Genomic DNA, 24307 nt, shown 5'->3' on the forward strand with positions numbered 1-24307 from the left:
GTAGTTTAAGATGTAGTTTAAGGTGATCTTCTGCTTTAAATTTTAGTGTGCCAGATCCTCGGAGCAGGGACCTTCTGCAATGTGTAAAGCAAGGCCATGACAGAAGTAGATTGGGATCTACTAATCTACTGGTCGCTCTTGGGGGAATGTGCAATAATAACTTTTCAACAATGAACCTGACCCCCCCAAAAAAAGACTCTTTTTTTCTCCCAAATCAGGCTGCTGAGATGAAGAAAGCTTGAAACCAGGAATGTCTTTTTGAGTGATAGGACTCTGAACTCAGTTCTGGAACTGAAAACAAATTCCTGTGCTCAGTGCATGCTCTGAGGCACCCCATTCCTCCGTTCTGCCAGTATGCTGACATCCTCCCTCCAAACTGCTTGCCTTGCATATGACTCCAGTTGATAAGATTCCTGGACGCTAGCAAAACCAAAAACAAGTGGATTCTGGGACCCAGAAGTCTGCCCAGCCCAACTGTAAACATCTTGTGATGAAATTGTGGATCTCAACACCCAGAACGCCCGCTCTGCTCTTGTGTCTTTAAGAACAGCTAGATCTGCAGCGATGAGCCCACGAAGATTTTCACAGCGCGGAGATAAACACAGCCAATCTGTTCACATCAGCATGTTCCAGCTGCTGGTAAAGGGCAGATCCCGCAAATGTGAAGCTCTGCAGCACAGATTTTAACAGGGATCCAGGAGAAAAGGAATATGCTCTGGTTATCTCCCATTTGGGGTACACCAATGTGCTATATATGGGGCTAACTTTGAAGGTGACTCAGAAACCACACCTAATCCAGAATGCAGGCACCAGACTGGTGACTGGGAGTGGCCGCCGAGACCACATAACACCGGTCCTGAAAGATCTACATTGGGTCCCAGTATGTTTCTGAGCACAATTCAAAGTGTTGGTGCTGACCTATAAAGCCCTAAATCAGCGATTCTCAACCTGTGGGTCCCCAGATGTTGTTGGACTACAACTCCCATCATCCCTGAGCTCTGGCCTTGCTAGCTAGGGGTGGTGGGAGTTGTAGTTCAACACCTGCTGCCCTAAACATTAGGCTGCCCTAAACGGCTTCAGTCCTGTAAACCTGAAGCAGTGTCTCCACACCCACCATTCAGCCCAGACAGTGGGGTCCAGCTCCGAGGGCCTTCTGGAGGTTCCCTCTGCGAGATGTGAAGTTACAGGAACCAGGCAGAGGGCCTTCTCGGTAGTGGCACTCACCCTGTGGAATCACCTCCCAGCAGATAACCAATTTGCATGACTTTCCAAAGACATCTGAAGGTGGCTGTGAATAATAATAATAATAAATTTATTTATACCCCACCCATCTGGGTGGATTTCCCCAGCCACCCTTGGCGGCTTCCAACAGAATACAGTGGTACCTCAGGTTACATACGCTTCAGGTTACATACGCTTCAGGTTACAGACTCCGCTAACCCAGAAATAGTGCTTCAGGTTAAGAACTTTGCTTCAGGATGAGAACAGAAATCATGCTCCAGCGGCACGGCAGCAGCAGGAGGCCCCATTAGCTAAAGTGGTGCTTCAGGTTAAGAGCAGTTTCAGGTTAAGAACGGACCTCTGGAATGAATTATTCACTTAACCTGAGGTACCACTGTATTAAAACACAATAAAACTTCAAACACTAAAAAAAATCCCTAAACAGGGCTGCCTTCAGATGTCTTCTAAAAGTCAGATAGTTGTTTATCTGAAAGGAAGGAAGTCCTTCATGTGGGACAGAGTTAAACTGAGGAACTCGCTTCCTGCAATAGACAGCGATAGCCACCCGCTTGGATGACTTTAAGAGAGGATGGGACAAATTCTTTTGAGTATAAGGCTATCAATGGTTACTAAACATGATGGCTATGCTCTGCCTCCACACTTGGGGCAGCAATGCTTCTGAATTCCTGTTGCTGGAAACCACAGGAGGAATCGAATTTTGCTTGCCAGTTTTTCACAGATATCAGGCTGGCCAAAGTGAGAACAGGATGCTGGACCAGATAGGCCATGGGCCTGATCCAGCAGGACTCTTCTTACTTTCTTAATTGTACTGGATCAACCCAGTAGGGATAGGTGATTCAGTTTCAGTTTTTTCCTTAGTTTCCCAGGCTTGCATTCAGTTCACATTTCTGCATTCGGTTGCAACTTTTTTGCTAAAGAAAAAAAAGTTCTCAAGAAAATTAATCAGCACATTACTGCACGTTTTCTTCTCATAAATACTTATTTGCAAGCTTTTTTCTCTGATATAATGCATTTTTGCATTGTTGGTTTCACTAACGTATGCAACTTGTGGCATGCGTCCCCCTAGTACATGCATATTTGTGAACATTTCTGGGTTATCATCACCATCATCATTATTATATTTATTTATACCCAGCTTTTTCCCAGCTGAGGACTCCAGGCAGCTTACACAAATTAAAAGAACACAGATAAAATACAAAACGCTAAAAACATATCAAAGTTAATCATTAAAAATGGAATTAAACTCTAATAGAATTAAAGCAATATTTAAAAAAATACTGGTAATAAAAACAGCACAGCCCCTTTCCTTTAAAAAAAACACAGGCATTTCCCCCCAGAGAATTGCTTCGCAAAAAATTCAGAGAGGTGCAACATTGGAAGAAGATGTGTGCGTCATTTCACAAAGTGTTTCAGGAAGTGAGATTTATGTTCACATCGAAAAGCAAACTGAAGGGGGGGGGGAACCCCACACTCTCCCTATAGGAAATAATTCCGAAAGCTTTTCCCTGTCCCCCAGCATTAAATAACAGGGAAAGACATTTGCCCTGGTTAAATCAGGCAGAATTTAAAGGCAGAATAACAGGGCAAGTAAAAAGAAAGGTACCATTTTTTTGCTCTATAAGACTCACTTTTTCCCTCCTAAAAAGTAAGGGGAAATGTGTGTGCGTCTTATGGAGCAAATGCAGGCTGCGCAGCTATCGCAGAAGCCAGAACAGCAAGAGGGATCGCTGCTTTCACTGCGTAGTGCTCCCTCTTGCTGTTCTGGCTTCTGAGATTCAGAATATTTTTTTTCTTGTTTTCCTCCTCCAAAAAATAGGTGCATCTTGTGGTTTCGTGCGTCTTATAGAGCAAAAAACATACGGTAGCAACCCTAGGAGGGGGCTATTTTTGGCCGAAGCATCCACACACAATCCAGAGCAGTTATCACACAAGCCTTGTGGTTTAATGCATGAGTTTATTAATAACCTAGGTGGGTGGGGGAAGAGGGCAAAACATGAGATGGCTAATTTATTTTGCATGACGTCCTGTGGCAAAGCGAGTGAGACGCAAGCGAATGTGGGCAGTTGAAACGCAGGGCGGGCAAAATCCAGTCAGCATTTCTTTTCACCCTTCAGAAAACACCCGCATGAACTCAACAGGTGCTTCCTGTTCCTCCAGCCCCACAGCGCCAGAAACAAAAAAAAAACACTCATCACTGTGGCAGAATGTCTGCCTGCAAGCAGTTCTAAAGCACCCCCAGGCCTCTGTCAGGAAGGTGGAAGATGGAAGGCCTATGATTGGCAACCCAGTTAGTGGCGAGGAACATCAAAGTCTGGCAAGGGGCTAGTCCTGTTTGAGGAGGAGCTTCGGCTGCAACTTCACCTGGTGCTTGGGGAAAGAAATTTAGCATGTTCCAGCCACACGAAGAGAACCTGGAGTTTCAGGTTTCAAAGTGTTTCCACTTTAGGGTTGACACCCATGACGGCCCTCTCATTTCTGTTGTGACGTTCTCCTCCACCGCCCCTGAGTTGCAAGGAAATGGTGGCTGCTGGTTCCTAGAAAATACAGCTGATTGACCTGAATTAGGAAATTGCATTCCAGGGGGCTGGGCTAAATGACTCTCAAGTTCCCTTCCATTTCTACAATTCTGGGATTTGATGGGCTGGATTATTAGGCGAGGTGCAGCCTGCCTCCATCACCCTCGGGTCTCCTTGTCCCCTGATGAGCAAGGTGATAACTCAGGGGTTTGTTTTGCCCATTGCAAAAAGAAAATCGACACCCCGTGCCGAGGAGAAGAGACAGTTCTGCATTCTGAATAAACCATGCCAGAGGAACACGTGCATTATTGCACTGCATAATTTATTCTGGCGTACTAATTTGGAGGGTGACCAAGGCTGCTGACCCTTCCCCTCGCTTGCTCCTCCAACCTCTCTGACTTCTGGCACTCTTTCAAGCACATCTTGGCAATCCTTAGGGGCTAGAAACCTGGTTAAGGCAAAACAAAAGGAAAGAAAACATTGCAGTGATCTGGAAGCTGGGTCCTGTGCCTCTTCTGCATTCCGGAAGAACGGCAGAGAGCGGGCACAGCTAGGCTTGGCAAGAGAGGGCTTGCTGCAAGGGGAGGAAATGCGGGGGGAAACATGGATCCTACTAAGGATAGGTGAATCTGTCCATTTCAGTTCCTCATTTTCCAGTCTTGAGTGGAGTTGACCATATCTCCACACCTCAAGTGGTTGTGTTGCTGTTCCTTAAGTCCTTGTGAAAATTCGCCAGCATTTTCACGCAACGTTCTATTCTGCAATTTTGCTTCATGCATCCAGTTTTTGCAGATTCATGTGTTTGGTTTTTGCCACACAATGCATTCTTGTGTGTTATTTCCTCTATTATATATGCATGTTTATGCACAGTTATGGATTTCTGCGCTTGACCGGAGAACTGCATTGCAAAATTCGGAGACGGGCAAATTTTGAAAGATGGCTGTGGTTCGGTTCACCTGCCGTTTTCAGAATGTGCAAATTGGGTACATTCGCCTTGAAACATGAACTGAATCAGACACCCTCCCCACCCTCCCGATCCCTATGCAAAAGACCAACAGATCTTTGGCACAGCAGGCTTGGGCAAAGCTGTTCCAAAGGGAACATAGAAAGGTGAGCCAATCCTCCATATTAGTTTCCCTTTGATCGCTGCTCTCTCTCTCTCTCTCTCTCTCTCTCACTCTCTCTCTCTCTCACACACACACACACACACACACACAAACAGGTTTGTGGCTTGCATAAAGGAAGACGGCTTAACGGGCCTGCAGGAAGCGCCTCAAGGATGTGGTTCAAAAGAACCGCAGCATCAATGGAGTAGACTGGAAGGGCGGTTGGAATGTGGACGGCAAGCAACGCAGCCAGCCACTGTGGGATGTGGCCAACACCAATCCATGGAGATTTCTCCCTGTAGAAAGGGAAGCCTTTGAGGTCCACCAGCTCTCCACTCTGCTCCCAAGCAAGCGTGTAGGTGTGACCCACATTTTCCTCTCCCCCACCCCACCCCACGGCTCCGCTGACTTCACGGCACTTATCTGACTTGGCCCTAGATAGCTGTGGCAACTCAATGAATCCCTCAGTGGCCCCTTTTCCTTCCGGTTGCTCCAGGGAGAGGGCGTGTTTAAGCCACTCTGAGGCTACAGCAGTTGATCTCAGCGTGAATGGGGCCCTTGGAAGGCATAGGAAGAGAATGGTTATGGAAACAGTGCCAGGTTTGTCAAAGTCACTGGTAAAGGTGTGTGGCATCTTGCCCTCTGGTGACTGCAGGGTCTGTAGGAAGCCAGTGATTTCTGGGGAGGTTAGGAGCCCTTTCCGGTTAGCCAGGACATGTCTCCAGTTCTACAGGAAAGACAAAACCAACAAACAAAGCAGGATCGTTGTAGCAATACTTTCTCAACTCCCAAACCAGCCGCACAAACCTTGGAGTGGAGGAAGGCAATGTTTGTGAAGCAGACTGAAAGCACAAAGAGCAAAGAATCATAGAAATAGACCTGTCGAGTTGGAAGGTGTGGGAAATTGCAGTCAAACATAACTATACACGAGCGCTAGTTAGTGCATGAAGGGGTTAAGACCATAGATTTCTGTTCCTAGACTCAGCCAGGTCATGACCCCTCTCCTCCATGAGGGAGGAAGTAAAGCTGTTTTCTCTTCCTTTCTCTCACTTCTCTTCCTGCCATGGACCAGAGTGAACATGTCTGAACTTGATCCAAGTTCAGACAGCATATCTGAAACTATATTGTGTGTTTTGTGCCCAAGAGTAACTTGGGTGCTGCATGGAACAATGCATGAATCAGACCTTTGGATTTAATAAGTAAAGCTTTTAAACTTACTTAACAGTGTGAGGTCTGTTCATTGCTAGAGAGGTAGAGGGAGGGGCAAGAGTTTTAAGGCAGACGAATCAGGATAAGCAAAAGGGTTTAACAACCTATAATCCACACTCTGCTGCTGCAGTGTTTTTAAACTTCCTCTCCAGTGAAAGAGAGTCCACCACCTTGTGATGTCATCCGTTTCATTGTCCAACGGCTCTTAGTGCCAGAAAGTTCCTACTAATATATCATTGGATCAAATTCATCTTTTTTAAAAAAAAATTAAACCAAATAGTTTTAATTGAATCTTGGATGAACATGCACTTAATCCTTACCATTTTGAATTTTATTTTATCATTTTCCTCAGTGGGTCGTCCAAACTGCTGTTGTGAATAATCCTTTTTATAGGGCATGGTAGGGGGCACTGGGGGTGAGCTTGTGGAAGCAAGGGAGCAGCGACCCCCCCAAAAGTTTGAAAACCACTGATTTAAATAGATTAAAAAGCGAAAGTTGGGTTGGGGGAAGAGAACAACTCCCCCAAACTAGCAAGCTGAAGAGACACTGACTAAAATATACCTACTTGCCATAGCGAATGAAGAGCCTTAAATTGCAGCAGTAAAGAAAGAGAAAGAGAAAGAAAGTAAGAAAGTAAGAAAGGAGAGAAGAAGAGACTCAATATTTGCTACCAGCGGGACTGACCGGCTTCACAGCTCATACTCAGGACTACATATTCTTCCTCAGTTCTAAAAAATTTAAAGCCCTGCACAGAGCTAGTCCACTTCTCTGGCTTCCCGCTACAACCGTAATGGCTAGAAACTTGGCTTTTTCAAGTGGAAATTATCAACATTATAGGCCAAATTCTGAGCTTATAATATTGATAATCTTGGCTTCCACTTTAAAAGTTTTGCAAGATACATATTGGTGTGGGGTGTTCCCCCAAAGTTTATTCAGTAACCGTTGCTCACAGGAAGAAAGAGAATTTTTCAAAACAGGGCAATAAAGCTCATATCTTCCTACTGGAAAATCAGCCAACCTAGCTCCTGATATTTCACTCAGTGCTGACCCAATGCTGATCAAGGAAGTGAGCTCCCCCCACCCAATATCACTACATCCATTTCCTGGGGGGGGGGGGAAGCACCTGCCTCACAAGTGGGAAATGGATGAGAGCTCTGCCAGAAAAGAAAAGAAGCGGCAGGTAAACTTTTTGTCTGATACTCACAAGCTTGAGGACTAGTAAAGGTAAAGGGACCCCTGACGATTAGGTCCAGTCGTGACCAACTCTGGGGTTGCGGCGCTCATCTCGCTTTACTGGCCGAGGGAGCCGGCATACAGCTTCCAGGTCATGTGGCCAGTATGACTAAGCCACTTCTGGCGAACCAGAGCAGTGCACTGAAACGCCGTTTACCTTCCCACCAGAGTGGTACCTATTTATCTACTTGCACTTTGACGTGCTTTCGAACTACTAGGTAGGCAGGAGCAGGGACCGAGCAACGGGAGTTCACCCCGTTGTGGGGATTCAAACCGCCTTCTGATTGGCAAGTCCTAGGCTCTACAGTGGTGCTGTGGGTTAAACCACAGAGCCTAGGGCTTGCCAATCAGAAGGCGGTTCGAATCCCCACGACGGGCTAAGCTCCCATTGCTCAGTCCCTGCTCCTGCCCACCTAGCAGTTCGAAAGCATGTCAAAGTGCAAGTAGATGAATTTAGGACTAGAACCTTGCATTTAAAATGAATGACAAGATTCCCCAGATGCTGCAGCCTGTACCCCGCATTATGCTCTGTTTGTGGGGCAGTTGTGGGACACAGACAGCCCAGACCAGATTGATGCCCTTTAAAACTTGGGGGTGGATCAGCAGTTAACCCCCCTTCCCTTTCTAGGCTGTCAATCAACTTTGCAATGAGGAAAGAAAGGAAACCAAACAGTGGGTGCTTTGAGGGAAAGGCCGGTCTCAAACCAGCAGTTGCAACTTACTCCACATCTCTTTTCCGGATGGCCCTGCCGGCTCCCATGACATCTGCAACCTTGGAGACCAGAGGGTCATAGTTCATGCTTGCCACGGCAAGCACCTCTTCATTCCTGCAACGAAAGATCCAAATATTTGGAGACTGATGGAGAAGGAGAGGTTGAGATCACAGGTGGCCACCCAGCCTCTCCTTAAAATCTCCAATGAAGGGGGACAAACAGAAGAAGACGCCTTCACCCCGGTATGGCTCCCCTTTATCACATGCACAGCCCAACAAGACAATGACAGCAATCCACCAACAGTATACAAATCAATATGGCTAACCTGATCCAAAACACCCACCCAACCCACTCACAGATGAAAACAAAGACCACCACAGCCAATCACAAACAAACAAGGCCAACCCCAACCTCTCTCACCACCAAAGGAACACAAGTGAACAGCAGAGAACCTGCACAAGCAACGCTGACACCAAACCCTACATACACTAAGCAAAATAGAAACATCGCCACCCGACCCCCACCCATCTTCCACCCCTCTCCCCCCTTTCTTCCTAATGTCTCAACAAATGAAACTGATTTAGAGAAATGGTATGTGGAAAACATACAAGAGAGAGACTGTTAAGTTGTGGGTTGACATAGCAGCCGGCACAGCGATTTCTTCAAGTAGCTCTTTATTTTGTAAGCTGGAATAGAACTGACTGCAAACAGCTCAGCCGGCCTGCTTTTATAGGCAGCCGGCTGTCAACATTGTAACAACAACAGCCCAGAGTTCCCGCCTAAAATAACTGCCGCGGACCTGAGTGAAAACTATCTACAGACCTGAGTGAAAACTATATACAGTATCCCCCTGTTGGCCCAGGGTGAAACTACACTACATAACAGAGACATTACACATACTTCTGTAAATCAAGAAAATCTTTAATAAAAATACAAAAAATAAAAAATCTCCAATGAAGGAGAGCCTTCTGAGGGAGCCCATTCCACTGCTGAACAGCTCTTACCGTCAGAAAGGTCTTCCTAATCACCGGTGCGAGGTATAGGGGGCACTGGGGGCTCTAGCCCCCTCAATATTTTGAATCAGGGAACCCAGCCCTCCCAATATTGAGGGGGCCGACATCCCCTGTCACAGTTGGGTGCCCTCTGTGCACCCCAGCCTCCACCTGGGAGCCAGGAGGGGGCTGGGATGAGCAAGGGTGAAGATTGCCCTCTGTGTGTCCCACCCCCCATGATGCCACCCCCCATATGCCATGGGGAGAAGGAGGCCCAGCGGTAGAGCCAAGCACTGAGCTCCGCCCCCTTCTCCTCACATGACATTAGATGGGGAAGTGGAGCATGCGATGGTTCCGCCTCCATCTCCCCGCCGCACAACCCACTAGGGTGGATGCGTCACGTGACATCACATGACATGTCATGTGATATGCCCCCCCCATGCGGGAGGCAAGCTGGCACCTTTGTTCCTAATGTTCGGTTCAGGAGTAGGCAAACTAAGGCCCAGGGGCCGGATCCGGCCTAATCGCCTTCTCAATCCGGCCTGCGGACGGTCCGGGATCATCATGTTTTTACATGAGTAGAATGTGTCCTTTTATTTAAAATGCATCTCTGGGTTATTTGTGGGGCATAGGAATTTGCTCATATTTTTTCCCAAAATATAGTCCGGCCCACCACATGGTCTGAGGGATGGTGGACCTACCCACGCCTGAAAAAGGTTACTGACCCCTTTTGGAGTCTCCTTTCTTGTCATTTGAATCCATTGGTCCTACTCCCTGGAAAAGCAGAAAACGAGCTTTCTCCATGTGACAACCCTTCAGATATTTGAAAATGGCTCTCATATCACCTCTCAGTCTTCTCTTTTCCGGGCTAAACCTACCCAACTTCCTCAGCCGTTCTTCATAAGGCTTGGTTTCCAAAGCCTTTGATCATCTTGGTCACTCTTATGAGGACACACTCTGATTTGTCAATATCTTTCTGAAACTGGGGTTGCCATAACTGGACACAAGACTCCAGCTAGGGTCTCACCTGGTCAGAACCGAGCAGTACTATTACTTCCCTTGATGGACGTTAGATTTCTGTTGGTGCAACCTAGAACTGCATTAACTTTTTTTTTTTTTGCTGCATCATGCTGCTGACTCGTGTTGCAGATGCACAGAATGCCACTAAGTGGAGCATAGCCAGTACTTTTTGCAAATGCCCATCCTTACTTAACTTGGGTGCAGCTGCATCTTTGGAAAGACAAAGCAGCACTTACTTGGTGTAAAACGCCACAAACTTCAGTTCATCCAAGTCCCCCTGAATGATGACATCATCAAACCCCTCTCCATGACCTGGGAAATGAAAAGAGAAATAACACTGATTTATTGCAAGGGTCGGGGGATGCGGGTGGCGCTGTGGGTTAAACCACAGAGCCTAGGACTTGCCGATCGGAAAGTCGGTGGTTCAAATCCCCGCGACGGGGTGAGCTCCCGTTGCTTGGTCCCTGCTCCTGCCAACCTAGCAGTTTGAAAGCACATCAAGTGCAAGTAGATAAATTGGTACCGCTCCAGTGGGAAGGTAAACGGTGTTTCCATGCGCTGCTCTGGTTCGCCAGAAGCGGATTAGTCATGCTGGCCACATGTACGCTGTACGCCAGCTCCCTTGGCCAATAAAGCGAGATGAGCCCCAGAGTCGGTCACGACTGGACCTAATGGTCAGGGGTCCCTTTACCTTTACCTTTATTGCAAGGGTGAGGAACTTGTACAACCGCCCTAGCAAGGACAGCCAATGGCCAGGGATAGATCTTCCTCCAAAGTCTTGCAGTGAAGAAGACGTGGCCTTGCTCTTACCGTCAGACCTGGGTAGGCCGTTCACTCACCTGCATAGCGGATGCTCTTGCCAAACATGGCTGTCCACAGGTAAGGGACTGTGCTGATTTCCGTCCCATGTGCCAACATGTTCAGCGCGGCAATGCGTCCTGGAATGTAGAGGAAGAGCAGGAACACATTGTCCAATGCTCCATACAGTTGATGGATGTCTACAGCACCAGCCACCCAGCAATACAGCCTTCCCTGATTCCCCAAACCAGCTGTGTAGAACCTCCTGGAATCTGAAATCGCCCTCTCTTTTAGGGATGGTTTAGGCCAACTGTTAGTCTTGGACTTTGCTATTTTAACCCGTGTGTAACTTGTCATTTTGCATTTCTTAGTACAGAAAGTATTGATCTGATGTGCAGAGATCTTTCCTATTCTAATTAATTCAAGAGGGTTCTGGAAGCTTCTCTGTCAAGAAAAAAACAATCAGAAGGTTCATGATGTTTGGGTTATTCCTTCAGAGAAGCTGAGTACAGCTGGTTTAAACTGGTTCTCTTATCTCTTTCTGTCAAGGTTATGCTGACTACAGTTCGTTCCGGAGGTCCGTACATAACCTGAAACTGTTCTTAACTTGAAGCACTACTTTAGCTAATGGGGCCTCCTGCTGCTGCCACGCCGCTGGAGCACGATATCTGTTCTCATCCTGAAGCAAAGTTCTTAACCTGAAGCACTATTTCTGGGTTAGCAGAGTGTGTAATCTGAAGCGTATGTAACCTGAAGCCTATGTAACCCGAGGTACCACTGTATAAAAATAAGATTAGAAGGAGTCTGGGTTTCATTTTCTCTTTCTATCTTTCTTTCCAACCGTGTAGTGTTCTGTACATAGTGTGCTTAGCATTAAGGTTTAGACTTATTATAAGTTATTGTAAGTTTAAGTTAAGTCTGCTGCAACTGGATTTCTTATGGACAGTGCCAGTCCTGAATGTAATGCATTTGTGACCATTATGCCCATTTGCCTTCAGTGGCAGTAAAGCTCTGCTGGATGAAATACAATTGCCTGTGGTCTGTTTTTGGGGGAATCCTGCAACGTGTTTTAAGTTTTTACTCTGCTAACTATATGTTAGAATCTGCTCTGAATCAATACTGAGTAGAATTGAATGACACAACTACCTATTTCTCATCTTTTAATTTCCACTGGTTGCTATAACCATTCTCTCTGCTTTGTATACGTTATAAAATGAAAAATTTAAATGAGAAAAGAAGAAACAAGAAACTGAGCGTTACCCACCATGCATGTGAGCCATCTGCCAATGAGGGATGTTCACCTTCTTGTTGTTCCTCAGCACCAGTGGAAATGCAACAGCGTCGCCGGCTGCAAAAACTCCTGGGATGTTGGTCTGCATCATCTGAAAGGGAGGAGGAAAGAACCTCATGGGTTGGCGGCACATCTGTTGCGTGTGCCAGAGCACTCGCACTGGGCTCCAGTCTGCCTTCCGTGCCCCGGTTTTACCTTGTTCACCACGATGAAACCTTTGGAGTCCACGTTAATGCCACTCTGCTTCAAGAAGCCCGTTGCTGGGGTTGCACCTGCCCAGAAAGGGAGACAGGAATGTTGTCAGTGGGAGGGCTGTGCCTAACTTCTCCATAGAATCACAGAATTCTAAGTTGGCAGGGACCCTCTGAATGGCCTAGTCCAGGGCATAGCTGTCAACGTTTCCCTTTTTTAAAGGGAAATTCCCTTATTCCGAATAGGATTCCTCGCAAGAAAAGGGAAAAGTTGACAGCTATGGTCCAGGGGTCAGCAAACTTTTTCAGCAGGGGGCTGGTCCACTGTCCCTCAGACCTTGGGGGGGTGTCAGATTATATTTTGGGGGGGTGAATGAATTTCTATACCCCACAAATATCCCAGAGATGCATTTTAAATAAAAGCACACATTCTACTCGTGTAAAAACAAGCTGATTCCCGGACCATCCGTGGGCCGGATTTAGAAGGCGATTGGGACGGATCCGGCCCCCAGGCCTTAGTTTGCCTAACCATGACCTAGTCCAACCCACAGGAATATGCAGCTGTCCCAAATGGGAATCAAACTTGCAGCTTTGGCAAGATCAGCACCATGCTCTAATTAACTGAGCTATCCAGGCTGACATGAGCACCACCAGCCTGGCCCTAAGTCTCAGAGTCTGACTGCCCCCTGCCTCTAACAACAATTCTCGGCTTCTTGGCCAAAAGAAAGCGCCTTGACTGTACTCTTTTCAGCACCTACTAAAAAAATACAACGTCTAGGCAAACCTACCCAGACATGTAGAATGTTGCTGTATATTTTCATCTGCTTTTAATTTATTGCTGATTTTATTTTATTTTATTTTTTTAATGTTTTTACTGATCATTCTATTGTTTTCTTCTTTTTGCAAACTTCTTTGAGGCGTTGTTGTCATCGTTTTACAATCCGGCGGAATATGAACTTTACGAAATAGATAAGCAACCTAGTTGATTAGGAATTTACAGTAGCGGTGCACAAAATTTTCCCACTGCATTCCCCGCCCGGCTGTTCTCCATCAATGAATGAGAAAGGGAAATGCGAAAGTGTTTTGTTGCAAAAGATATCATTGCAATGGATGGTCCACAGGTAGGGTGCATAACAGCCCATGCCCCACCCCACCCCATATGAAGGATTCCAGAGAAGTAAAGTTTTGCATGGCTACCTACCTATGCCTATGATGCAGACATCGGCTCGGAGGACTTTGCCACTTTTCAGTACAACCTCCTTTAGCTTCAAGGGAGAGAGAAAAAAGTAGGAAATGGTAGTAATTGGAAAGACGAGCCGCAGCCCATTTTGCCCAAATCTTACATCCTTTTATTTCATTCACAGGGTAGTCTACCCCACACTGAAACTAGGAAATAAAGAATGGAAAAGTTGTCCTATGAAACCATTCCCCAACCTGGTGCCCTCCAAATGTTTTGGATGCATGGTGCTGATGGGAGTTGTAGTTCAAAACCTTTGGAGGGCACCAGGTTGGGGAAGGCTGCCATAGGATATACCATTCATGGGTCTAGTGAGAAATGTGGCTGTACCTGCACTAGGACTGGGCGATATCTGCTTTTCAACATCATGATATATCACCAGCTAAAACATTGCAATTTACCGATATACAGTGGTACCTCTGGATGCGAATAGGATCTGTTCCGGAGCCCTGCTCGCATCCTGAGGAGAACACAACCCGCATCTCTGCGTCTGTGCGTGCGCGGGTCGTGATTCGCCGCTTCTGTGCATGCACGTGACGTCATTTTGAGCGTCTGCGCATGCGCGCAAGGCGAAACCCAGAAGTAATGTGTTCCATTACTTCTGGGTCGCCGCGGAGCGTAACCTGAAAACACTCAACCTGAAGCGACTTCAACCCGAGGTATGACTGTGTGTGTATATATATATATGTACACCGAAATAAGGCTGGAGCTATGTAGAGGAATTGCCTGGCTTCACAGTTTTCCCCAAATATTGATTTTTGCATGGCGCACACACGTCATGATTTGCAATATGTTCCCAGGCCAAAAATTATGAAACAGAAATCACGATATGGACTTCCAACTGGTTCTGGATGACATATCAATGGTTAAGAATGGACCTCCGGAACAAATTAAGTACTTAACCTGAGGTACCACTCTGTGTGTGTGTGTGTGTGTATTTGTATATATAGCTCACAAGAAATATACTGCACTGAAGAACCTGGAACTCTGAGCATTTCTGCTAAAGCGCCACAAAGAATTTGTGACATTCCTCCTCTACCCTGTCCCTAACTTAAAGGAAGCAGGTTCTTCATGCAACAGCTTGTTCAACTACTATGTGAGAAGCTCCCCTCCCCGATCTCTGCAGCTAACCCTTGCTGCAGTTGGATTGGCTGCCCACCGGCTGCTCTGCAAACTGCAGAGCGTGATGGCACCATTACGTTTTTATTACGTTTACGTTTTTATTAAGTTTTAGAAAGAAAAAAGATCTCCACAAGCAAACTTAGACAGTAGTGCCTACACAGATCTCTCTCTCCCCGCCCCCCATCCCAGTCACAGACTCTCAAGGAATGTCCTACACTACACCTCTCAGCCCCGGTGCTCTAGGGACTAGATTCTTTCTAGATCAATGCAAGGCATAGAATCACCTTCCCATCAGCCCCAGCAGGCCAAGAAGCACAGAATGACAAAGGCAAAGACCTTGGAAATCCAACAGATGGTGCTCAAAGGTCATTGCACACAAACCTACCTTGCCCTCCTGTTCCCGCAGTTCCGAGACTTCCGTCTGCATGTAGAATTTCACCCGATTGTTTTCAAACATCTGTCCAAGAGCAAGGAAGCAAGAGAGAGAGAGAGAGAAGGAGAGGGAGGGGGAAGATTATACATTAGCTCTGTAATGATGCTCTTAAGCATAGGATTTTCTTTTTAAAGATAAATGGCCAGCAGTTGGGGCCCCAATCCAGATCAGAACCCAACATGTCAGGTGGAGGGATTTTAACCATTCACACAACTATGGTCACATCGTGGCAGCAAATCACACAGTCACATAAAATTGCTCCCCCGCCCCAACAGATCAGGACTACAGTGGGATACAAAGGGTTAAAGCCCTCTCCCCTGCATATTTTAATTATGGGCTCTCCTTCCTTGGAGGTTTTTAAACAGATGTTGGGGGGGGGAGCATCTGTCAGAGATTATCTAACTGTGATTCCTGCATTGCATGGCGTTGGATTAATGACCTTTAGGGTTCCATTCAACTCCACAAATATGTGATTCTATATTTGAATAATTTGCGTAGCTAACTGGTTTTATGCCTTGTTAATATATTTATTGCTTTTATACTTTGTATACCACTTAGAAGTCTATTTTGGGGCATGAAGCAGTGCGGTATGTAAAATAATAAATAGTTGCTTTTAACTGTATTTACTGGTTACGTTATTGTTTTATTCTCTATGTCAACCACACGGATGTTTCGGGTTTTTTTACAATCAAGTTGTGTGGATGTGAGCTTAGTCTGTAAAGTAGAAGATTTTCCAAGTCTGTTTTGTTTATATGCATGACAGCATACAAGACTTAACACCTGTACATGCATTTGTCCTGGAAGACAACACTTTATGATTAGTAATTTTTTTAAAAAATCAGAAAAGTTTGTAATAAATAAAAAGTAGCATATAAATATTACAGAATTTTTTTTAGTAAAGATAATAAAATAATCATTAATCCCCCCTATACTAGATTCTATAATGGATCCTCAAATTATCAAACAGTTGGTCAAAACTTCCCTTCCTCACAGACGTTTTTCAAAAAGACGGCCACAGTCAGCCTGGATAGCTCAGTTGGCCAGAGCATAGTTCTGATAATGCCAAGGTTGCAGGTTTGATCCCTGCATGGGGCAGCTACATATTCCTGCCTTGAAGGTGGTTGGATGATATTATTATTATTATTATTATTATTATTATTATTATTATTATTATTATTCCCTGCCCATCTGGCTGGGTCTCGTGACTTACAGCATATCTAAAAACATAATAAAAACATCAAGCCTGAAAAACTTCCCTTATTAGGGCTGCCTTCAGATGTCATCTAAAAGTCAGATAGTTGCTTATTTCCTTGACATATGAATGGAATCTCCAAGAATGGAAGATCTGAGATTGGGAGATAGTTGGCCATATCGGCCGGGTCCAAATATATATTTTTTTTAAAGAAATGGTTTAATAACCACTGAGGGACCCTTCCACCTCTACAATTCTATGATTCTAGGAGCTCTCACAGGTTAACTTTCCATATCTGTTGCTACCTTCATGATGGATCGGCCAACCTTCTCCCCAAAGAACTTCTTGAAGGGAACTTCCTCCAGCTCCACCACAGAGACGGAATGCGCCTTCTCCGTGAGGTAAGCAGCAACTTCCATGCCTGGAAAACGGAAACGTGAAAAAGTAAAACCTTCCACGGAGGAAACCACACCAAAGAATGCACTTCCCGAAACAATACGTGAAATGAAGCGCAATTATCCATTGAAAATTCTCACTTCCCTGAATTTTATGATGCAGTTCTTCAACTATGCATACACAAAGCATATACAGTGGTACCTCGGGTTAAGTACTTAATTCGTTCCAGAGGTCCGTTCTTAACCTGAAACTATTCTTAACCTGAAGCATCACTTTAGCTAATGGGGCCTCCTGCTGCTGCCGAGCTGCCAGAGCACAATTTCTGTTCTCATCCTGAAGCAAAGTTCTTAACCTGAGGTAATATTTCTGGGTTAGTGGAGTCTGTAACCTGAAGTGTATGTAACCTGAAGGGTATGTAACCTGAAGCATATGTAACCCGAGGTACCACTGTATTAGGGGAAATGCATATATTTGTGAAAATATAATACTAACATGCTTTACATAAGGAGATAATTGTTTTGCAAAACAAAAAACACCCATATACATTACACCAAATTGTGTAGGAGAATAAGCAAGGGAAAGCACAATAAAAACGCCGATGAATTTTCACTAGGACTTGAAATAATCCACAGTCCAGTGTATAAATGTATCAAACTGGATTTAAGATAGAACCAGTACAATTAGTGGTTAGTGTGTGTGGACTAGGGTTCGAATCCCACCTCACCCCACCACAGTTTAAAACATCTAAAAGCAGCACATTTTCTGCTATAGGGACCAGCAGGTTATGTTCCAACAGCTACAAGAAATATGAAAAGCCCTAGTCAAAAATGTAGTAGAAAAAAGACAGTCACGGAACCGAGAAATGGCACAAAACAAATGAAATACTGTGGAAAATCCCTGAAACGAGAAGTAATCGACTAGAAATATTATCTTATGGAAATAAACTAAATAATAAAAATCAAAAAGTTTAAGGAAAAATTAGAAAAACCTAAAATTGAACAAAGCCTTAATGGGATGCTGGCTACAAACCTCGTTTCACTAAACTATTCAGTTTCCTCAGAAGGAAATAGAAAAATCATAAACTTGAAATGACCAAAATTCAAAAAAAGGGGGGTAGAACTCCCAAAAATTCTGAAGTATTATAATCCTAGCTCGACCAAGGTGAAGCAAAGCGCAGTAATAAAGGACTGAGGACTCAAAGGTACAGTTTCTAATACTGAATTTACAAAAAAAGGGCAAAGACTTATCTTTAACATCAATAATAACATCTAGAACATGAGAGCATTTCTAAAACTTGTCTAAAACTTGCCATTTATTTTTTTCAAACCCTTTTTTTGTGAATTCAGTATTTTTTTGAATTTTGGTCATTTAAGGTTTATGATTTTTCTATTTATTATTATTTAGTTTATTTCCACAAGATAATATTTCTAGTCAATTACTCCTCGTTTCAGGGATTTTCAAGGTATTTCATTTGTTTTGTGCAACTAGTCAAAAATGTAGGCAGGCCAAGCCTTATCCCAGGTACATAAATTCTTTGATCTGACCGTCCTTCCTCGCAGAGAGAGGCTCACCCAGGAAAGAGGCTCCGACCACCACGGCATTCTTGCTGGTGGCCAGTTTCACCACTCGGTTGGCGTCCTCCACCGTCCGGATGTTAAAAACGTTCTCCACTTCCTTGCCTTTGCAGCTAAGGGTTTTGGGCCTGGAAAGATGTGATGGCAGAGCAAGACTGTAGCCGAAACAGAATTCTACAAGATCAAAGTCTGGCAGACGTCCCAATGTTGTAATGTGGATACCGATCACAGAAAAAATGTCCTCAAAATACACAGCTACTCCATGGTGCCCCAAAGTCCTGGTCATTCCACATAGGTAGAACACCTGCTTGGAATGAAGAAGGTCCAGGTCCAATCCCTAATGGCATCTTCAGGTAGGGCTGGGAGAGACTCCCAGCCTGAAATGCTCGACAGCAGCTGCTGCCAGTCAGTGTGGACAATACTGAGCTACATGGGCCAATGATCTAAGTACCATATTTTTCGCTCTATAAGATACACCAGACCACAAGACGCACCTAGTTTTTGGAGGCGGAAAACAAGAAAAAAAATATTCTGAATCTCAGAAGCCAGAACAGCAAGAGGAATTGCTGTGCAGTGAAAGCAGCAATCTCTCTTGCTGTTCTGGCTTCTGGGATAGCTGCGCAGCCTGCATTCGCTCCATAAGATGAACGCACATTTCCCCTTACTTTTTAGGAGGGAAAAAGTGAGTTTTATAGAGCAAAAAATACGGTATATGGCAGTCTCATACTTTCTTGAGCTGCATTCAACGCACCACAGAAAGAGAGCTCACAACCAGTGTGCTGTCAATGGTTAGAGTGTTGGACTGGGAGAGCAGGGTTCAAATCCCCTCTCAAGTCATGAAGCTCACTGGGTAACCTTGGGCCAGTCAGCATCTCTTAGCCTAACCTACTCAAAGGAACGTCTCCACCCCCATCATTCAGCCCCAGACACTGAGGTCCTCCTATGAGGGTCTTCTGGCGGTTCCCTCACAGCAAGAAGTGAGGTTATAGGGAACCAGGCCTTCTTGGTAGTGGCACCCGCCCTGTGGAACGCCCTCCCATCAGATGTCAAGGAAATAAACAACTATCTGACCTTTAGAGGACATCTAAAGGCAGTCCTGTATCAGGAAGTTTTTAATGTTTGATGTTTTATTGTGTTTTTAATATTCTGTTGGGAGCCACCCAGAGTGGCTGGGGAAACTCAGCCAGAGGGGTGGGGTATAAATAATAAATTATTATGATTATTATTATTACCTCACAGGGTTGTTGTGAGGATGGAATGCGGGGAGGAGAACTATATACGCCACCTTGAGGCCTTGGGAGATAAAGGTGGTATATAAATGAAGCAAATAATACATAATAAATTAATAACCATCCATGACCTTTCTCTTAAGGTCAAAACTTTGGGTGTCCAAAAACGTCCTGCTCCTCACTTACGTGCTCCCAGTGGCAAGTAGCAGTTTGTTATACTCCATTTTAAACCCGTCCTTGAATACAGCTGTCTTGTTCTTGACGTCCACAGCCACCACCTGAAACCATTTCCAAAGGGTCATTCAACGGAACATCTTAAGGAACATCCAAAAGCGTAATAAGCTAAGGACCGAACTGTGTGGAAGGTCCCAGGTTCAGGATCTCTAGGGCTAGGGTTGGGAGAGTCCTCCGCCTGAAAAACCCTGGAAGGGTTACTGCCGGCCAGTGTAAACAACACTGAGCTAGATGGAAGCAATGGTTTTACAAGGTATGAGGCAGTTCCCGACAAAATTGAGAATTCAAACTGGGAGTATAGAATTTCACTGATACAAAACTTCTACCCCTTTGTACACACACACAGACACACCTGCATTTCTGTCAGGACCTCGATGTCATACGTACGAAAGAATTCCTTCGGTCGCAAGGCAATCTGATCAGGGTGAGAATCCATCGACTGAAAAGAAAACCCATTTTTGTCCTTAGCAAAAGCAGGGGTTGCTGATTATTATTTTTTGACCCAGAGGGCACTTTTGGATATTTGAATGACTGCCCACCCCCTCTGATCACTTCTCTCCCTCCTCCCACCCACCCCCCCGCACCAGATCAGCCCCCCCATAGCCCACTCCTCAAGAGACTGAAAGAAAGAATATGTGGACATAGACACTTCAACAGTCAGATCCAATGGTATTCATCTGAGCCTCAAAAAAGAACTGAGAGCAGATAGATGCAACTAGTTTGGCTGAACTGGGCCCCACAACAATGCTGTGAGATGGAGCGCAAGAGGTGGGGGCACCAAATTTTAGTACCGCACAGGGCATCGCTGAAATCTGAGAGCCCAAATTCCACCACTGAGAGCATCCTTGCCCCAACTTCCTCCTTACCAGAGCTGAGGGAGGAAGTTGGAAGAGTGCCTGATTTCAAGACACGGGTTTTTATTTTGTCTCACTGCTTTCCCCAGGAAAACCTGGGTGGAATCTAGACGCATATATATATACTCTGTGAAAATGCTTTTTTAAAAAAAGTGTCTTGGGGGGAAAATGAATTTGCCATAAGCTCACCAGCACCATCTAGTGCCCTATTTGTATAATGTCCAGTGGTAGCTCGGGTTACAGACACTTCAGGTTACAGACGCTTCAGGTTACAGACTCCGCTAACCCAGAAATAGTACCTTGGGTTAAGAACTTTGCTTCAGGATGAGAACAGAAATCACGCGGCGGCAGCGGCAGCAGTAGGCCCCATTAGCTAATGTGGTACCTCAGGTTAAGAGCAGTTTCAGATTAAGAACGGACCTCCAGAACGAATTAAGTTCTTAACCCGGGGTACCGCTGTACTTAAAACCCACTTAAAATTTTATATTTGCTGCTGCACAGCTGAGTCTCTGCTGTTTAGTCCTGAATCAGAACAAACGTCCATCTGCAGAAAACTCAGTTCGTCTTTGTTCTGATTCAGCAGTAAACAAGAGAGTTTTCCCAGGAAAAACAGCAGGGCGAAAGAAGAAGCTCTCAGACCCGTGCCTACAAATTACAGGACAAATGTCCCACTTCTTCCTTCACCTCTTTTTAATTCGATATCATATTATTATAGTCCGGTAACTCAAGATAACACTTCGTGCATCTGCTGGAGAGGACTGTAGTTTACAAGAGCTTATGCCAGTGGTAGCCGATGTGGGGATTTCCAGATATTGCTGGACTACAACTCCCATCATCCCTGACCATCGGCCACGCTGGCTGATGGGATTTGTAGTCCGACAATTTCTAGATGGCACCAAGTTAGCTCTCCCTCGATTAGGATTTGCCCTCCACCAAGTTTAGGATACAAGGAGAACGAACTGAAGAATACCAACCTTACTTAGTTTGGGTCTGTCATAGGGCAAGTTCCTGTCCATTGTGCACATCACAATCCTATCCGAGAAGCCTTCTTGCCGTAACGTCTCTGCACACACCAGTCCTGCGGGGCCTGTGAAAAAAGTGTATTTGTTCGTGTATTATTATTATTATTGCCACTTTTTTTCTCCAAAGAGAGTAAGGTGTTGTATGTCCTTCTCCCCTCCTCATTTTTATTCCTCACAACAACCCTGTGAGGTTGATTAGGCAGTGACTGGTCCCTGGTCACACCCAGTGAGTTTCATTAGTTGAGTGGCAGCATTCGAACCCTGGTCTCCCAGGTCCAAGCCTGACACTCTAACCACGACATAAAATAATAAATTGTATATTTTGATTTAGAATGCCTTGATAATATTGTGTACAGGCAACGGCTAATTGATGTGCGTCCGACTGATGAGCGATCACACACGTGTGCATGGCTCCGAACCCGGAAGTGACCCCAAAACATGGCTAAAACACCCATAAAATATCACTAAAATGCCGGAATCCAGGGATGGAGCGGGGTAATATGCAGGCCCCATTGACATGTGTGGGGGTTCAGAACGTTCCCCCCATACAAAACGAGGATCGCCTGTATTTTAATTATGGATTAAATGTATAGTTGCAAACCATTTTTCAACCTGAGCAGTATATAAAATAAAATAATGATAACAACAGCAGCAACAATAATGGCAAAATTCACATCTAATGCCCCGCCCAGTTTTGCCTCTGGCCCCGCCCACCACTGACTTCTGGCCCTCGGAATGTTTCCCAGTAGCCAATGTGGCCCTCGAGCTGGAAAAAGTCCAACCTCCCTGCAGTATAGCAACTGACCTGAAGGGGGTGCCATCTCTTCTGTGAAGCCACCCCTCACCCAACACCTGCCCCCCCATCCCACCCCGGGCTGCTTTTGGAGCCCAACTTTGGCTCATGGTACCTGCCCCGATGATGAGTACATTTGTGCTGCTGATGTTGTAGTTGCTGAGAGAGATGCATTTGGCCATCACCTTGGTCCTCCTCTGTGTCTGAAGAGCCTGAAGGGGGCCATTAAGAAGACGGTGTCAGTGAAAACCTTTCACACTTCTGCGATTCCCCCATTGCAGGGGGTTGGTCTAGATGACCCACGAGGTCCCTTCCAAATCTACAGTTCTGCAACTCCTCTGCCAACTCACACAAACATTGTTTTTGGTCAGGAGAAGCATCCCTGAGAAAGTTTTGGCTTTGGGCGGTGCTCTATACTGGCACAACCCATTTGTTCTTACTTAGCAGCAAGTTCTATTGGACTCAGTGGGATTTACTGCTGAGTAAAGAGGCTTTACTTGGTCCACCATGATCATTGCAGATGGTGACAGTAGTCACGAAATTAAAAGACGCCTGCTTCCTGGGAGAAAAGCAATGACAAACCTAGACAGCACCTTAAAAAGCAGAGACATCACCTTGTCAACAAAGGTCCGTATAGTTAAAGCTATGGTTTTCCCAGTAGTGATGTATGGAAGTGAGAGCTGGATCATAAAGAAGGCTGATCGCCGAAGAATTGATGATTTTGAATTATGGTGCTGGAGGGGACTCTTGAGAGTCCCATGGACTGCAAGAAGATCCAACCTCTCCATTCTGAAGGAAATCAGCCCTGAGTGCTCACTGGAAGGACAGATCATGAAGCTGAGGCTCCAATACTTTGGCCACCTCATGAGAAGAGAAGACTCCCAGAAAAAGACCCTGATGTTGGGAAAGATGGAGGGCACAAGGAGAAGGGGACGACAGAGGACGAGATGGCTGGACAGTGTCCTCGAAGCTACCAGCATGAGTTTGACCAAACTGCGGGAGGCAGTGGAAGACAGGAGTGCCTGGCGAGCTCTGGTCCATGGGGTCACGAAGAGTCAGACACGACTAAACAACAACAAAAGAGGCTTAGGCACATGCTGTAAGGTTTCACCTTACAGGGATCTCAACGGTCATCTCACCTGTTTGCTTGCTCTGATGTACACTTTCTCCTTCTCGATTTTCACCTAGGAATATAAATTGATTTCTCTTTTTAAAAATGGTTGTATAATCAAACTTTTTCATATTTTTTTGATTATTTGTTGGTTTTTATCCTGTATTTTTTTTCTGTGAACCACCCCGAGATCCTATGATGAAGGGTGGTATAATAATAATAATAATAATAATAATAATAATAATAATAATAATGTCAAATGAGATTCAGACAGACTGGCAAAATGCCTCACACACATTCCCCCACCAAAAGCAATTCACACCTGCAAACTGTCATATAAAAGCGCCCCAAAGAACGTGAACAAAATGGTATATAAGTTGAAGAGAAATGAAAAGAGCGGTGTTTTTATCTTTCTTACTTCAGGTCTTCTACGTAGCAGAGAGACATTCAACCTAACATACAGAGGAGAAACTCCCTCAGTGCCACATAACCAATCAGAGTGTTACTTCACGGAACATCATGCCACTCTGCCTGGTTCCTAAGCTAAACAACATCTCCACGCCTCTCTCCCTCTTGGTTAACTGACTTCAACGCTAACAGAGTTAACCCTTGAGTTACAGAAAGAATGAGCTCTACAGTGGGACCTTGAACACCAAACTCAAGTTTACACAGACCAGAGTCACCAGTAAAGAATCCTTCTACCCTTTCTGGGACAAAGGGACCTCAATGAAGGCATCTTGCCCTCTGGGCATCCTAAACCCTGGGCAGATGCTGGAGATTGTGATTACCCTGCTGTGCC

At 45.2% G+C, this 24307-nt stretch overlaps 1 protein-coding gene across 4 annotated transcripts in view; it reads right to left on the bottom strand.

The window, feature by feature from the left end:
• Positions 1–3176: 3176 nt before the first annotated feature.
• The window catches only part of AIFM3 (AIF family member 3), a gene marked incomplete at its 3' end in the record, with an annotated part of 50228 nt that continues 29097 nt past the window's right edge, over positions 3177–24307 (bottom strand). For 3 of the 4 annotated variants that reach the window (XM_081892373.1, XM_081892372.1, XM_081892374.1), the window contains 15 exons: positions 23537–23581; positions 22513–22609; positions 21557–21669; positions 20081–20167; positions 19681–19772; positions 18263–18393; positions 16601–16716; positions 15056–15127; positions 13513–13576; positions 12316–12392; positions 12094–12211; positions 10871–10969; positions 10268–10343; positions 8029–8133; positions 3177–5591 (listed from right to left, as the gene is read on the bottom strand). In XM_081892373.1, coding sequence (XP_081748499.1) covers positions 5552–5591; positions 8029–8133; positions 10268–10343; positions 10871–10969; positions 12094–12211; positions 12316–12392; positions 13513–13576; positions 15056–15127; positions 16601–16716; positions 18263–18393; positions 19681–19772; positions 20081–20167; positions 21557–21669; positions 22513–22609; positions 23537–23581 — 1332 coding nt within the window. Of the gene's footprint in view, positions 5592–8024; positions 8134–10267; positions 10344–10870; positions 10970–12093; positions 12212–12315; positions 12393–13512; positions 13577–15055; positions 15128–16600; positions 16717–18262; positions 18394–19680; positions 19773–20080; positions 20168–21556; positions 21670–22512; positions 22610–23536; positions 23582–24307 lie in introns of those variants that run through there. The other variant, XM_081892375.1, reaches the window with a different exon arrangement.

Source organism: Podarcis melisellensis, assembly GCF_964234715.1.
Source record: "Podarcis melisellensis genome assembly, chromosome: 16".
In the NCBI taxonomy this organism is placed as follows: domain Eukaryota; kingdom Metazoa; phylum Chordata; class Lepidosauria; order Squamata; family Lacertidae; genus Podarcis; species Podarcis melisellensis.